Source organism: Neopelma chrysocephalum, unplaced genomic scaffold, assembly GCF_003984885.1.
Source record: "Neopelma chrysocephalum unplaced genomic scaffold, ASM398488v2 Primary Assembly neopelma1_97417, whole genome shotgun sequence".
In the NCBI taxonomy this organism is placed as follows: Eukaryota; Metazoa; Chordata; class Aves; order Passeriformes; family Pipridae; genus Neopelma; species Neopelma chrysocephalum.
The window spans coordinates 30,078-45,444 of NW_020926058.1; the positions used below are offsets into that span (position 1 = coordinate 30,078).

Below are 15,367 nucleotides of genomic sequence, written 5' to 3' on the forward strand. Positions count from 1 at the left end.
GGAGGAAGGGGAGCCTTGGCCTCACCTGCCCAGCTCAGGTGGGTGGCACAGAATTGGGGTGGCCTGGCAAGGCATGAACATATTTCTGAGTTCTGGAGTGCCTTGAAACCTTTCCCTGTCAGGTTTCTTTCCCTGATTTCCTGGGGTCCAGCATCCCAGGTGTCTCTTCCTTTGTCCAAAGTCCAATGGCAGAGGATTGACTAACTCCCAAGGGGGCTTTGGAATGAAAAGGGTTCTGTTCAGATTGGCCAAGGAATGCAGTAAGAAAGGTGAACCTCCTTTTAATGCCTGAAACAGATAAGAATAAAAACGCTGGAGAAGGTCCCATTTTATTTGGAGTCCCCCCTGGATTTTTCATGGCTAAAACTCTCTAATGAGCAATTGAACAGAAGGGTGAAGGGCAGGAGCCTTTGACTTCCCCAGTGCACTTAATTGTCTTGTTCTCCTCTCTTCCAGGCCAGGACAAAGCCCTGAATCCAGCCCAGCTCTGCCAAGTGCCCTGGGGTGTGAGCAGCCAAAGGCAAGAGGCTGCAGCCCCGCCGGCCGGCGCTGGGGGCTCCTGGTGCTGCCCGTGGGGTGGGGTAAGTCAGAGGGACACGTTTCTCTCCTCCTGCCTGTTGGCATTTGCTCCCTAGGCACTGGATGTGTAAGGAAGGATGGAGTAGCAGGGCAGGGGAGTATTTCCAAACTGTATGAATGTTGCCCCCGGGTTAGGGATGGAGCAGCGATGGGGGTGGTTGGGTTTGGCCTGGGCCGGTCAGGATCAGCCATAAACGACCCACCAGAACCTGAACCCTCACTGGACATGTCCAGCCCCTCAAGCCATTAATTTTCAACAGAGGACAAATGATTGGTACTTCTTCTAATCTGTGGAGAATTTCCTTTGGAATGATCAGCCAGAGAGTGTATCAGTGCAAAGCATCTTTTGGGGTCTTTTTTTTTTGGTTTGTTATTTCCTGTCTGGCTTCAATGAGTTTGGTGTGCTCCTGTTAAGAAAGCAGCATGTTTTTATCTTGAAATTTGGGGTGGTTTGGTTTGTTTAGGGGTTTTCCCCCCACTGACTCGGGTCTTCCGTGCATAGTCCGTGTTGTCCTACAGGACTGCTTTGGTTCTGGCTCAGAGAGAGAGAAGGGAAGTGGCTTTTCCTCATCTTGAATGTTTCCAAGCAGAAGTGGGGCATTGTCCTGCCCCTCCCCAAAGCACTGCAGGCACCTGGGAGTAGCTCAGGGCTTATAATAAGGTTCCATCAAACATGCTGGAAGCCAGCAGGGTCCTGTGGGAGACAAAACACAAACAAAGCCCCCCTTCCCATACTAACAACTTAATATCTACTTGAGGTGTCTGTTTGTGACCCCAGCTCACACATGCCCACCGCGGGAACCTAAATTACCATGGCTCCCAAACTTTCAGGAACTTAAACTCACAGTGATTTTAAGGCTGGCAGCTGCTGTCTCACTGCCCCCACCAGGGCCATAAAAACCCATATCCACTAGCACCCTCAGGGGACAGAGTATCACTGGCCCCACGCAGGTTAATTCAGAAAAGTCACGGCATAACGTACAAAAGAGTCACAACAACTAATTTTTCACAACCATCGTGAAAACAAAGCTTCTTGACTGCATCCCAAGCAGTGCTGCAGTTAATTCTCTAATTGACTTCTCTCTACAAAGCCTGCTCTTAAAAATCCAACCTTTTTGGAAGGCACAGTTGCGTCTGGAAGAGGCCCTGCTCCCTCAAAGGAGAAACCAGCTCCTGGGGGCTGTTGGATTCCACAAATTAGATGCTATTTGCCATGCCAACTTGACGAACACAACCACAAACCCCCTAAAGAGGGCTTTCAACACAATCAGATCCCAAACATAGGCATAAATTAATCAATCAATTCAAAGGTCCAACTTTTTCCTCTCCAAGTCAAATTCAATACTATTCTTAAACTCTTTCTCTAAACCCGACTGTAACATGTGTGCGAAGGGATCCAATTGCCTATGTGCACCCAGCACCTGGTGCTTGCTGACCAAAAACACAAACACACTATATAAACACTTTTTCCTTAATAAAGTTACCAAAACCCAAAGTTATCTCCCTGCTGCCTCAGCTGTTGAGGCTGCGGCCCCCCTCCACCCGGGGGAGGGGGAGGGAAAAGCAGCTAGGAACTGTTTTTACTCCTTTTTTTTTTTCTTGACTCCCTACAGCTGCAGCTGCCCAGCACCCCCCACTAGGAGAGAGGAGGAGGAGGAAAAAAAACGGCCTGGAAAAGTGGCCAGACAGAAGATGCTTTTTATTTTTTTCTTTTTTTTTTTTCTTTCTGCCTGCTGCAGTTTTGTTGCTGGGCTCCTGCCGTCCCCTGTGCTGAAAAATCTGTCTGCCCACATGGAAATCCTTCTCCAAGCTCACCCATGCATCCCTACCCTGTCTGTGCCATGCCCTGCGTGTGCTGCCATACCCACTTCTTCCTCCTAGCTGGACCAGCCTCCCACCCCATGCTTTCACCTCCAACTGCTGCAAGCTGGCAGTGGGATGCTGGGCAGAGGGGCCAGCACACTGCTGTGCCCACAGTGGTGTGGGACAGGGCACATGGAGGTAGTGGTGGCCAGATGACAGGAGCACCCATGTACCAAACAACACCCTCTCCCACTCTGCCCCCCTCTGTGGCTGGTGCAGAGGCTCCCCTGGACACTAGGGCACTGCTGGGGACACTAAAACGTCCTTCCTTCCTTTCCACTGGGACTCTCTAGCTCCTCACATCATCCAGCCCTGTCTTGTGGCAGAGGGTACATAGCACAGTTCATACTGACCCTGGGGGTCTCATCCACACCTCATTCAGTGCTTCCACAGGGAGCAGGGCGGACATCAGGACTCTGGTTCATACCCCTTCAGTCATGGCCTCTTAGAGGCTGTAGCACCAGGCAGGTGATAACAGTGCTTGCAGAAAAGAAACAAGCTCTGGGTCCCTTGGAGGCCACTACAGGTGGCTCTCAGCCAAGAGCATCCTGGGGGCTGGTGGGGGATCCTGAGATCTTGGATTCACTTTTTGGAGGGTGTAAACCATAGATGTGACAGAGTCTCTCAAAAAGTAACTCTTATAACTATGAAATACCTTCCAAAAATGGGAAAAGGCAAAATATATTCCCATTCTTTTGAGGCTAAAGGAAGAAATGGAGACAGTTGGATTAAATAACTACATGCAATTATTTCTCTTCCTTGATTTTTTACAATAACCTCTTGTGGCTGGTGCTTCTACTGAATTGCTAATGGAGACACTGAGTTGTGAACCAGATCAGGCTTTGCTTCTGTATTTCCTGATTCTGCTGTAAATAAGCTCATTAAGCTGTTTGGTGCTTGTTAGATCTTGCTGTTACTGATGAAATAAACAAGATTTTAAGACACGTTTAGTTCTTAGTTTACAAATCTATTTTCTTCTTAAAACCACTCAATAATATTCTGAAACTAAATACCAGAGCAAACATGAAGCAAGGATGTTTTGCTACCAAAATCTGGTGCTTGGTTAGTGGTAGAATTGGTTTCTCCAGAGCTCCACACTTGCATGGCTGCTTTGAGTCCCTGGATCAGGGTGGATGGCTGCCTGCTCCAGGACACTGCAGCATGGAGCATTGTAGGCATGCTGTTCCCAAATCTCTACATGAGTCTGTGTGTCACGAGAGCAGCCCCAGAGAGGGGACTGGGGGAGGTGTTCAGGAGGGCTAATGGGTGAACTAGATACTGGTTCCCCCACAGTGAAACGTTGGAGTGGAAAAGCACTTGCAGAAAGACAGAGCAGTTAGTTTATGAAGCCATTGCACATCTAACAGATGTGTTTTCCATGCTTGCATTTTCTCCTCTTCTCAGGTTCCTGGGCATTCTGATTTTGGGAGGGAACTGTGGGAAGCATACATACATTACCCTCTCTGTGCTGAGCACAAGGCACTAGTGGCACTGTTTATCCATAATACACAGAGTTGCTAAGGCAAAGCATTCCTGAAAAAACAGGAGCCACGAAATATTGCCTTACACACGTGTGCTCCAATGGAACGTGCTCAAGGGACACAGCACAAAGCTTTGTAGTTAGTATGGTAAGAAACATTTCCTATTTTTCAAATACTCACTGTGCTTGTGACTTTTTATCATCAATAACAGTACAAGGTTTTTATAAAGAGTAACTACTGTTTTTTCTGTTCATCTGTTGGATGGAAGAAGTTAGAAGGATGTTGAAGACTGGGTTTAGATCAGATTGATTTTCTACTTTGCCAAAATCAAAGATTGTGAGTTGGTAAATGCTAATTGTTAACTGTAGTGCTGCCGTGACAAATAAGGGGTCTCTTGGCATGTTGCTTTATAGCTGTGGCAGTGTGAGGTTTTAAGTGTGTTTTCTTCTGCCCAGCATCACAACAGACTTTATCTTCATGTTAAATGTGCCAGATTTACAGGCCTCTAAATGGGAGCAGAGTGTGTCAGGGAAAACATATTTGCTACCGGTTTAGGTAGGTGTTTGCACGGAACATAACTTCTAAAAGTACCTTGATTCTTTTATCTCAGACCTTATCATATTACATGAAGGCTCTGCTGGTTGCTGTTAAAGAACAGCATCATGCAGTTCTGGAATATGGGGTCGAAGTATACTGTTGTACTGACATTTACTGTTGCTCTATTTCTGAAAGTTATTTGACTTTCTTTTTCTATGTTAGCCATTTTATAAATGGAGTTAAAGACAAGTTCTTTTTTGCCCTGTGAAATGTAGGATTTGAGAAAATGCAATATTAGAAATAATAATTGAAAGGAGGGTAGCATCTAAATGGAAATTGTATGGATGCCCCGCCCGAGGGGTCCCAGTCCCGGCCCCGCCGCCCCCGCGGGCTCCCCCCGCGCTGCCCCAGCGCTGCCATGCGCGCTGCTCGCGGCGCCACTCAATTTACCTTCCCCCCAGCGCCTCTCACGCGGGAAAAAAGGGTTCCGCCTCCCCGGGCAGCCGCATTCTGACAAGCTTCATGTTTCCGGCCGGTCAAGTTATGGTGGGGACACACGGGCCAGGCCCTCTGACTGCGGCCGCTTTGGGCGTAACCAACCGGGAGGAAAAGCCAGGGGCGTTTTCCGCAAATACGCGAGCGGAAATTAACCTAAACAAGCGAACGGCTCTCAAAGTAACGTTTTTGCCTTTTGTCTCTAATACGGGACTCTGAAACTGTGCCTCCAGCGGCTCCGTCCTTTCAGAAGGAGCGGGAAGGAAGGCGCGGCCGGTGCCCCGCCCCCCGCTCGGGGAGCAGCTGTGGTAGCGCCCGGGCGCGCGGTTCGAAAGGCGCGGGCAGCGCGCGCCGGGTCCGGGTGGTGCTCGCGCCCCCTCAGAGCCGAGTCCGGGTCCGGGGGCTCCGCTCCTCCCTCACAGCCGAGTCCGGGTCCGGGTCTGAGGGCTCCGCTCCCCCCGCACAGCCGAGTCCGGGTCCGGGTCTGAGGGCTCCGCTCCCCCCGCACAGCCGAGTCCGGGTCCGGGTCTGAGGGCTCCGCTCCCCCCGCACAGCCGAGTCCGGGTCCGGGGGCTCCGCTCCTCCCTCACAGCCGAGTCCGGGTCCGGGTCTGAGGGCTCCGCTCCTCCCGCACAGCCGGGTCCGGGTCCGGGTCCGGGTCTGAGGGCTCCGCTCCCCCCGCACAGCCGGGTCCGGGTCGGAGTCCGAATCGGAGTCCGAGTCCGGGTCCGAGTCCTCCTTTCTCCGCTCCCTGAGCGCCGAGTCCTGCCGACCTCTCTCAGAGCCGAGCGGGTATATAGAAATGTGGAATATGTACTGTCAATGTACAAGCATGCGTAAATATACACATTTATGCGATATATCCACACGTGTGATATACGTGCGTATGCTTAGGGTGAGGAGAGGTGTTTTCCTGTTTGTCGAAGTGTTTATCGACTTAAAAATAATTAAGTAATGGGTATTTGTTTTCTGGAGTTAAAGCTCTTTGCGGTCATAACTAGTCTTTGAGTCTTCTGCAGTCTGGCGAAAGCCTTGGGTTCAAGTAGCTGAAGCAGTTTGTGTGTCCTGTTATTGCTGTTAAAAGAGGGGTCAGCAAACCTGGGGTAAAGTTCTGGCTGCTGAAATATTTTTCTTTTTTCCCCGTCGTGCTCTTTATTATGACCATAACTTTCCTCACTGTATCCAGTTAAAATAAAAATCCCCCCAAACTAATAGGGTGCGTTAAAAGTTGAGAACTTCTATTTCTTGCATGTTGGCATTTAATGCATCAAATTGCTTCAAAATGTCAGGGTCAGTCATGATTAGGTACAATCTTGGCGATTCTTTAATTGCATAGTCTTTATTTACTCACGGCGTTTTTGGTGCAAAACATGTTTTAATGTTATTTTCTTATAAGTCTTATTCAGATGCTGTTTCTTATGAAATAAACCAACAAAATCCTATTCCCCCCTCATCCCTTTCTATTGAACAATGTAAGTGTGGATCTTGCAGGTACAATAGGGATGGTTTAAAAACACATGAAGTCAACTTAGGTTTTTTTCCTGGTTGAAAATATTACTCCCTCAGTGTTAAGCTTGCATAATATCCTCTACAGTCCTCTGAATGTGTCAGATCTGGGCTGGATGTCAGGTTATTATTATTTTCCCTGAAAACTGAGGTTTATTTATTTTGAATTATTTGTGAAACGTGGTTTCAGTTTGTGCCTCTTTCCTGGTGTTTAATCAAAAGGCAGATCATGCTGCTGTGTCAGGGACAGCTGTGCCTCATCTCACCAGCTGAGTGTTGGCTGAATTGGTCGCAGCTGGATCCTGGTTTTAAATCTGATTAGGACTGGGTTTTACCTGTAGAGCAGTTTGTTGTTCTATTACAGCAAATTTAAACCAGCTGCATCTGCTCCTGGATCAAGTCATGATTAGTTAAAAAGATCCTTAAAGCCTTTGACCCCATTAGATTCCTCATTTAACTTTGTCTTTGGAGGCTGTGCAGTGATCTGTGTCTTAAAATTATTTTGGCTTTGATTGGATTTAATTAATTCTTTGAGGAATCAATGCAACAAAATTACACTTTTTTTTCAAAGCTAATATGTGTTTTGAAGAAAACTCTCCTTCTTTTTTTTCTTTTTCTGTGTGAAGTCAGAGATTAGTTCTTTGTCCCGTCCCTGCTGATATCTGGGAGCTGCCTGTATTCACGGGTTTGCCGAAGGTACGATTTCTCCTGTTCGTGATGCTTTTAGCTGAGTGAGTGGTGTTTTGTAGGAAGGTTCGTTACATTCAGAATTATGGAACAAGTGACTTTTCTGCTCCTGTAACATCAGCTTGGGTGGACTCTCTGGGGTTTAAGTAGGTGTTAAGTTGATGACAGGGCACTGTAGTGTTAAGGACAGTTTTACTGCAAGCTTTATTCTGTTTTCAAGCTGGCGACAGAACTCCTGTCAAATTTGTTTCCTAAGGATCAAGGTTCAAATATTAGTTTAATCTTCCATAGCAAACAGAATTCTTTACGGAGATATAAATTCCTGTAGGTGTCAGAGCTACCTGGGATGTTTAAAACCGGTATGTACCAGTTTTTCAGTTTTCAAAACTGATAATATCCAATTAATTTGTCTCATTTTAAGGAGAGAGGTAGGAGAAACAATTGCCTAATGTTACATTTGCATTTTTAAAAAATTAATTCTGTGTTTGTTTGTTCCTGAGAAATATAGTTATTTTGTTTTGTGGAGTAACACTGATTCTGAGAAATGGACAACAACGTTTATCAAGTTTATGAAGATGAAATCCAGGCACTGGAAGAAGAAATAAAACTCTTGACAGAAAAGTACGAAGATATCCTGCGAGAATCCACCTTTTTTTCTGAGGAGGAGATATTGAAGTCAATGTATGCCTTTTTTCACACATTGCATTAATGGTATTTCTGTGTCAGAATTGTTTGGGATAAGGAAAGTCCTAACGCAGAGGCAAAAGCTTATTTTTACAGTGCTGATCTTGTTTAGAAAATGGGCTATATAGGAAAAAAATGAAAATACTAAATATCTGATCTATTTTTGCTGTCTTCTGTTGGTGGTTTGTGGATTTTTAGGGTTTTGCTTTCTTTGTCCTTTAAAAGGCAGTCCGAGCACGATGTCAGGGGTGTTACTGTGTGGGCCCTGCAGAGCTGTTGACTGCAAAGGCCACGTTTCCATTGTGCCCTGTCAAACAGCTCAGGGGGTGTTTATTTGGGAAAAAGGGAAAAAAAGAGAGAGGTTGGGGCCATGCAGAGGTGTGACTCGTGATGTGCTAAAGAAGTGCCACGTTGTGGCTTTTAAATTCCATTATTTAACTGATATTTCATAGTAAATATATAATCCATGGATAAAATAAGTCATTTAGATGAGTAAAGGCATCTTAGCTCATTTTTGTTGGATGTTCCTTGAAATGGACACTCGCACCTCCAGACTTGTAATAAAGGCTGTGTCTACCTGGCAGTGAACAGAAAGTGTTTGTGTAAATCTGAGTAGTTTGCTGTTCCCAGCAATATAATCCAACTGAGATTTGACTCCTTGAAAACTGATCTTGATCTGGAAACCATCAGATCACATTTCGGGTGTCTCTTATTTAGTGATTTTACTGTACTGGTGGGACAAAACCCCTTCTTACGTCCAGCTCTTTTGCCCTTTTGATTTTTTTTATTTTTTTCTTTTTCCATTCTAGAAAATCATTCCAAAGAGAAACGCAGGGAGAATCTAAGGGACATGAATCTCCGTCAGACCTGAAAGCTCAGCTTGAAAATCTAGAAACAGATCTGTCCTTTTTGATGAAACTTACTGGTTTTCAGTTCACAAGTCATTCCAAGAAAACAATGGAAAAAAGTAAGGAGTTTTGTACCCTTTTCAGTACTGAGAATATTGGTGCAGTTCATTACATCTGCAAACCTGTGTTGTAATTCTACTTCCAGTGTTAGCAGAGAGACAATTATTTTGAAATACAATGAGATTTTCTTTATTGACAAAACAGTTTGAGTAAATATTGTGCTTTGCGTAGTGGGAAAGTGACGGACTCCTGGGAAACCTGTTGTGTTTCTTTTAACATGTGTAATTCTTTATATGATGGCTGGTATCAGTTGGGAAGAAATGCAGCAATTGTTGAGTAGAATCGTAATTGATTGTTTTGTTAACTGTTGTTTTATAACAGCTAGAGACAGAACAGTGCAGAAGCACAGGTTGTCCGGGAATTGTCACTCCCTGTCTTTTCAACTGGAATTCCAGCTTCTTGAAGTGCAAGTAAGGATCAGTGTATATTTAAAAAAAAAAAAAGGCAACTACCAAGCAAAAAAAACAAAACTTCAAATGGACAAATGTCAGTGCTGGGGTTTTTTTAGAGTTAACGTGATTGAACCGATAGTATAGATTGGACTGACAGTAAACTGCCTTGTTATGTAAAGATGCCATTCCTAATCTTAAGAAAAGCCATATTATGAATTTGGAAATTGAGTATTTAATAGTCACACGTGGATTGCATCGCTTGAAACTGCAGGACTTCAGCTGACAGAGGTTGTTCTTCAGCCTCTGAAGTCCATATGTGACTTGAAACTTGCAGTCCTTGAGATGCCACTTTACCATTTGCTTGTATAAAACTTAGCTTTGAGCATAGAAACATCCTGCACCAGTCATGAGGCCCGGTGAGATGTTTGTTCCTCTCTCAGCTGCGTCTCCTGCAGGACGATGACATCTTGTGGTGTCGGTGGAGCTCAGAGGAGGAATAGGGTGTTAAATTTCCTGATAACGGCGTTGGTGATGCTTAAAGCCATTGCACCACCGTGTGGCAGCACTCGGCTGCCTAATGCCTGCAGTTGGGGCTACTTGAGCGCTGAGATCACCAGAGGGAGATGGGCAATACCAGGTGTAGAGATATTGTTTAAAACCCACTTGAAAAAGTATAATTTTGAGTTAATTTTTTGATGAATTGTTTTTCTTTTGTACAAGTACATGGCCAGCTCTGACTTACCCCCTCTGCATTGCATATTAAGTTGTATCAGTTTACCTGAAGTTTGGATTGCCACTGTTTTGTGCATTTGTGTGGTGTGGGTGATGGAAATGTTGTGGAAAATGGTAAATTGCTTCAGCAGGCACCAATGAAGAGTACAGTTTTTAACTGGGCCACAATACACAAGTTTGGGGGTTTATTTTTGGTGTTATGTAGCCAAGTCAAGAAGGGCACTTTCTGTCCCTTCATTTGAGTTCTTGTGATTGCAGATGAACTTGAATGTGATGGAAGTTTTACCATTGACTGAATTATCCTGGCACAGGTTGCCCAGAGAAGCTGTGGCTGCTCCATCCCTGGAAGTGTTCCAGGCCAGGTTGGACAGGGCTTGGAGCAACCTGGGCTAGTGGAAGGTGTCCCTGCCCACAGCAGGGTGTTGGAACCAGATGATCTTTCAGGTCCCTTCCAACCCAAACTATTCTGAGACTCTATCATAGTGTGTTCTAGCTGTTGAACAAATTATAACAGAATGGTTTGCTTAGAGTTGCAAAAGACTACCATTGTGCCCAATTCTGTATTTTCATTTGGTTAGGAATCTTTAAACCAAATAGATTCTGATAGAATTAAAAAATTTAAGCTTAAGGATGCTATTTTTAAGGTGTGCCTTTTTGTAATTTATATGATAAAAAATTACTCTTTTCCATTCCTTTATAGTGCAAAAGCTTATCTCATGATTAGGTTGCCGACAACTGCAATCAGAGATTTTGCCTAGTTCCAGCTGGCTGTTCCTGTGGTGTAAAAGGAATGGCACCGTGGTTGTGCCACAGCCTTCATACGCTGTGCAGGTCACCCTGCAGTGAAGTCAGTACATCCTGAGGATGCAGGAGTCCACCTCCATAACTTTCAGGAAAACTGTGACTTCAGGCCAGATTAAGACCTGGTGGTTCAGCTTTAATTTTTTTGTACCTCTGGCTTCTTGCATATAAAAGAAGCCTGTTTTGTAAGAGGTGGCATTAACACGGTATTCAGAATAACCTGCCCTGACATCAGCACGAGCAAGGTAGTGCACAGGTGTTACCTGTGGTGAGAAATAGAAGGTGACAGCTGGTTTTGGGAAGTGCCCAGCAGGTAACAGATACCTTGGTTTGCAGCAGAAGGTCAAGAACAGTTTTTTTCACACAGTTAGCTGTAGCTGTTTGTTCTGGTAGTGAAGTTACAGTACAGTTAACTCAGCTCCATAGGATTAGGAGAAGACACGAACAATGAGCTTGAAAATGTGCCAGAACAAGTGTAAGCCTCTTGAGGAAGCAATGATTCAGGAAGAGTTGCTTTCTTGGCAAGAGCTTTCCTTTTAAACCTTTTTGTTTGGCCCCAAGGTGACATTTTGGTGTGCTAGTGACCCACTCCTTGGGAATCCAGTTCCTCCCGAAGGCAGCACATCAGCTGGTGGCTGCTGGCAGCTTCTCTGCCACTCCCTGCACGTGCTGAACCTTCTGCTCTAACCCTAAAATGATTTTTCCTAGTGTTACTTAGTCAATCCACTAATCTTTGTAGTGCCTTGGTTTGCTTTTCCCATCTTTAGTGCTGGCAGTGTTGGCAGCACTGCTGTCCAGCCAGTGCAGATTGCTGAGATCTGTGTGCTTTTAACTCCAGCTTGGCTGGTTTCCTCTGTTGCCATTCCCATTTGCTTGTAGTGACTGGGGTATAAGAAAAAAAAAGTAGCAAGTCTCCAGTTTCAAGTGAAGCATTTGCTGTGTTCTTCAAACCCTGATTTTAAGCTTTTTCATTGACTGTTATCTAATCCATTACTCTGGTGTGTTCAAGAATGCACAGAAAAACAACATTGATTTCATTTGTGGCTTTATTTCTATCCTCTGACCTTCTTTTGTCCCTTTTAACAGGTTGTCAGATATTTTAATGTAGAATAATTTTGGTCTTATTATTATGCACACATTCCTGAGTAGCAGTTATTATTGTAAAAAGGGACAGGAATTTGAGGCAAAACTATAGGCTTTAAAATAAAATAATACAAAGGAAAACTGACAGATCAAACCTTATATTTGATTTTTCTGTTATATGTGGCAGCTAGGGGTTGTGTTGGAAAATGAGAAGAATCTTTAAGAAGTAGACTTGACGTGAAAGGAAGTAGATGAACATTCTTTTATACGTATATATTCTCTATGCTGACAAGTTCAGGTGTTATTCCAAAAGCCTTGTTGTGTGGATAATACTGCTACTGTTGAAATGAAGGAAACTGTCCACACACACAAGCTGTAGTTAAAAAAAATGCTATTTTAAGAATTGTAGCACTTGGAAAAAAGTATATGCAAATGCTTCTACTTTATATGCAAATAGACATATATTTTTCTCCTTGCTAGAGGAATTTCTAAAATACTGTGTTGTTACTTCTCCAACCTAGAGCAAAGAGAAGGTGTCTTCTGTTATTACTGATCTCAACATTATAATGGAATCTGGAGAAGATTCTGGTATAAGCAAGTTTGTGTCAAGGTAAGCTGGAATTGTTTGCTCAAGGGAAGTCCTTGTGTGGGATATTAAATGCAGTACTGAGTTTTCCTGTACATTTGTGTCTTTGCTATGCCATGTACCCTTAGCCCAGCCTGAACCCTTCCAGTCCCTTGTCTGTATCCTGGAGAGAAGATGAAATGCATATAATTTGTTAAGGCCTGAAAAGATTTTAAATTCATATTAAACAGAAAGAGGTTTTGGATTCTAATATGTTTTATAGCTGTTGGAAATTGTTTGGTTCAGGGAAAGGTATAACAATGTAATCTCAGCTATTGCATTTTAATGTTGTGTGAGCTGTTACTCAGATCTGTCTGTGAGCTGCAGATGTGCAGTGTGGGTGAGTAATCAAGTGCATATCCAGAACCCCTCTCTAGTATTTGCCTGTTTCTGGTTCTCTCAGCTCACCAGTCCATTTCTCTTTGTATCAGGATTTATTTCACTGATATTTGAAAACCATAGAATGTAGTTTAAAAACCCGGAATGGAGTATTTGTGCAATAGCTGAAGAAAATTTACATGCTAAAACTTAAGCTTATGAATGAATGTTATTTTTTCATTATTTTCTGGAGTATATCAACTTCTTGTGGTAACATGAGTAATGATCAAATTACTTGTGTGCAGTATTCCACTGAATTCTGCTAGCAAGCTCTTCTGGGAACAAATCTATTATTACTGGCTAATTGACTTCCTCCTGTTCTTGAAGTGATTTCTTTTGTTTTATGTTATTTTTTGAGGAGGGAGAGGGAAGGCCAAAAGAGTGAAGAGAAGGGTCTGTTGAGTTACCTCAGGCTTCAGTAGTCTGTTCTGAAAAGTGAATTTTTTTACTCAGAGACTTGGAAATTTCCATATGAACCTACTAAAGGTAGTGAGTGGTATAACTGAGAAGAGTAGCTGACTGCTCTCAGGGATTTAGAAGAGGGAATTGCCCTGGTTTATTTATGAGTTTTTTGTGACAGCAGAAGTGTATTGGAACTTAACAGTCACACTGGGAAGGAATGTGTTGCAGTGGTGGCAGACTTTACTTCATCCTGGCTGGAGCTCTGCTGTCCTGTCCCTGTCCCTTCACCACCCTGGTCCTTTTCCACATTGCACCAGCATTCATGAGGGCACACAAGTTTCCAGGAATGATAAAAGATGTCAGTAAATCGAGAAGTACTTTCTCCCGAGCCTCTCCTTGCACATCCCACCTTGTGTCTGTCGACTCTTGAAGCCCCGTGGCCAACGGGATCAACGGGGTCACTTGGTTGAAAAAGGAGCTGGAGGGTGGGGAGTGACCCAACCTTGTCCCCCCACAACTCCTTCAACACTCAGTTTTCCTATTTGACTTGTCCTGCAACGTCACAGTGTCTGTTGCCAACCTAAGGCAGTAAATAGGTGGGGCTGATGCTGACAGGGCCTGCTTTGACAGCACCCCACTGTTCCATGGGCTGGTTCTGCCTGGCATCTCCCTTTATGGCCATTTTCTCACTCCCCTTGCTTGTTCTTGTTTCAGTTGTAATCCCCTCATGTCCAGTTTCAGGCTTTTCCCAGCTCACCCTTAGAACCAGCTGCTCTTAGAATCCTGATTCCTACCTCTTCCCTCCCTTTCCCTCCATTCTTGACCAGCTAAATCTGGTCTCCCTCTGTATTGTTCCTTCTTTTCAGCCTCCCTCCCGCTTTGTTTTTCTTCTTTTGCTTCCTCAGCCCTGTCTTGCCAAATCCATTGTCTAGCTCTGTTCTGTTTTGTCTCCTGGCCTGGATTTTTTTCCTTCTCAGTTTTATAATTTTTTTTGGCTTCATTTTTTTTCATAATGCGTGAGAGAAAAGGGTCTTTAAGAGCACCAGAGTTAAAAACTTGGCATTCAGTTGTAATTCCCAGGCCCTTCCTGCTTTGGAAGAAAACAAGGGAATGCTAGAACACTTCTTAAAGGAAGCAAAATTCAGCAGTCTGATTTCAACCAGGTATAAACAGTACATCTATATATAAAAATGGCACATCTTCTATTTTTACATAATTTCTTTAAAATTTTTGTGGCAATAAGAGATGTATGCAAATGGAATCACAACATCTAGTTGTCTAGTTTTGGATTTTACTTGTGTCCCCTTTCACCAGTTATCACTTATGTTACACTTTATTTTTGAGAACTACAATATGTAAGAAAACTATTGTTAGTCATTTTTTTCCTATGTTTTTTTGGACTTGGCAGCCCGTTAATTGTTGGGTGAGTTAATCTTTGCACGGATTCGTTAGTCAAATAGGGCTTTTTAGGCAGTATGAAAACTGCTCCTTCTTTTTAGTTAGACCCTAAGTCAGAGTGAAGGATTTGGGAAATGTCTGCACTGTATTAAATGCTGCGTGGGCAAGGTATCTGGGAAATAAAGGGAAGCAGGAATTCTTGCCACAGCTTTGAGTCTTGCCTTGGTTTTATGTGTTAGTGCAGGAAGTCTTGCATTCTTCAGCAGGTTAAAATAGATTTCCTCTCTTAAAATAGTTGAAGGAACATATTAAAGGAGGCTTAAATACTTTTAGAACAGTTAAATGTCTTGTGTGCTTTTGTGTTTAGTTGGTGATACTTTGTGAAAGTGAAAGGGTGTTTGGAGGAAGGGCCTGTGATTTTAAACTGATACAGGTACTCTCTGCCTGAATATGCTTTTAGGTGGTTTTGGATGACTTCTCTGTAACATGGATGTTGGTGTTGGAAATGGGTGTTTTCTGCTCCTACTGGATTTTTTTTTAAATCTGATGACACTTTGTAATGCTAAATTCTTTGGAAAAAAAGTCTTTAACGTCCATTCTATTAGCACTTTATTATTTTATACCTCATTTTCTTGGTATTTAGCATTTGTTGTAGTTGAATTCAGCATGAGAAATTCGGCTTGAGAAAGGTCAAGTCATGGACTTGAAGATTTGCAAATCTGCCAGAAGAGCATATTAGCTCTGAACATTTCTCTT

General features: G+C 43.7%; 1 protein-coding gene across 5 annotated transcripts; it reads left to right on the forward strand.

Annotated features, from left to right (window-relative positions):
- The first annotated feature begins 5,609 nt into the window (after positions 1 to 5,609).
- LOC113961875 (centromere protein P-like) lies at positions 5,610 to 12,422 on the forward strand. 5 transcript variants are annotated; one of them, XM_027672573.1, is made up of 6 exons: positions 5,610 to 5,747; positions 7,088 to 7,157; positions 7,649 to 7,829; positions 8,642 to 8,799; positions 9,122 to 9,210; positions 12,330 to 12,422. In XM_027672573.1, the coding sequence occupies exons 3-6, from the start codon at positions 7,693 to 7,695 to the stop codon at positions 12,420 to 12,422; spliced, it is 477 nt and encodes a 158-aa protein (XP_027528374.1). In that variant the 5' UTR covers positions 5,610 to 5,747; positions 7,088 to 7,157; positions 7,649 to 7,692. The 5 variants fall into 5 exon arrangements, with proteins under 5 accessions (XP_027528374.1, XP_027528373.1, XP_027528375.1 ...); XM_027672572.1 differs by having other exon boundaries at positions 7,657 to 7,829; XM_027672574.1 differs by having other exon boundaries at positions 7,092 to 7,157; positions 7,657 to 7,829.
- Positions 12,423 to 15,367: the final 2,945 nt, after the last annotated feature.

Excerpts from the sequence above, each read along its gene's own strand:
- LOC113961875 (XM_027672573.1), top strand. The coding sequence starts at position 7,693 with ATGGACAACAACGTTTATCAAGTTTATGAAGATGAAATCCAGGCACTG. Across the intron at positions 7,830-8,641 it reads GAGGAGATATTGAAGTCAAT|AAAATCATTCCAAAGAGAAA; the intron begins GTATGCCTTTTT and ends TTTCCATTCTAG. Across the intron at positions 8,800-9,121 it reads CAAGAAAACAATGGAAAAAA|CTAGAGACAGAACAGTGCAG; the intron begins GTAAGGAGTTTT and ends GTTTTATAACAG.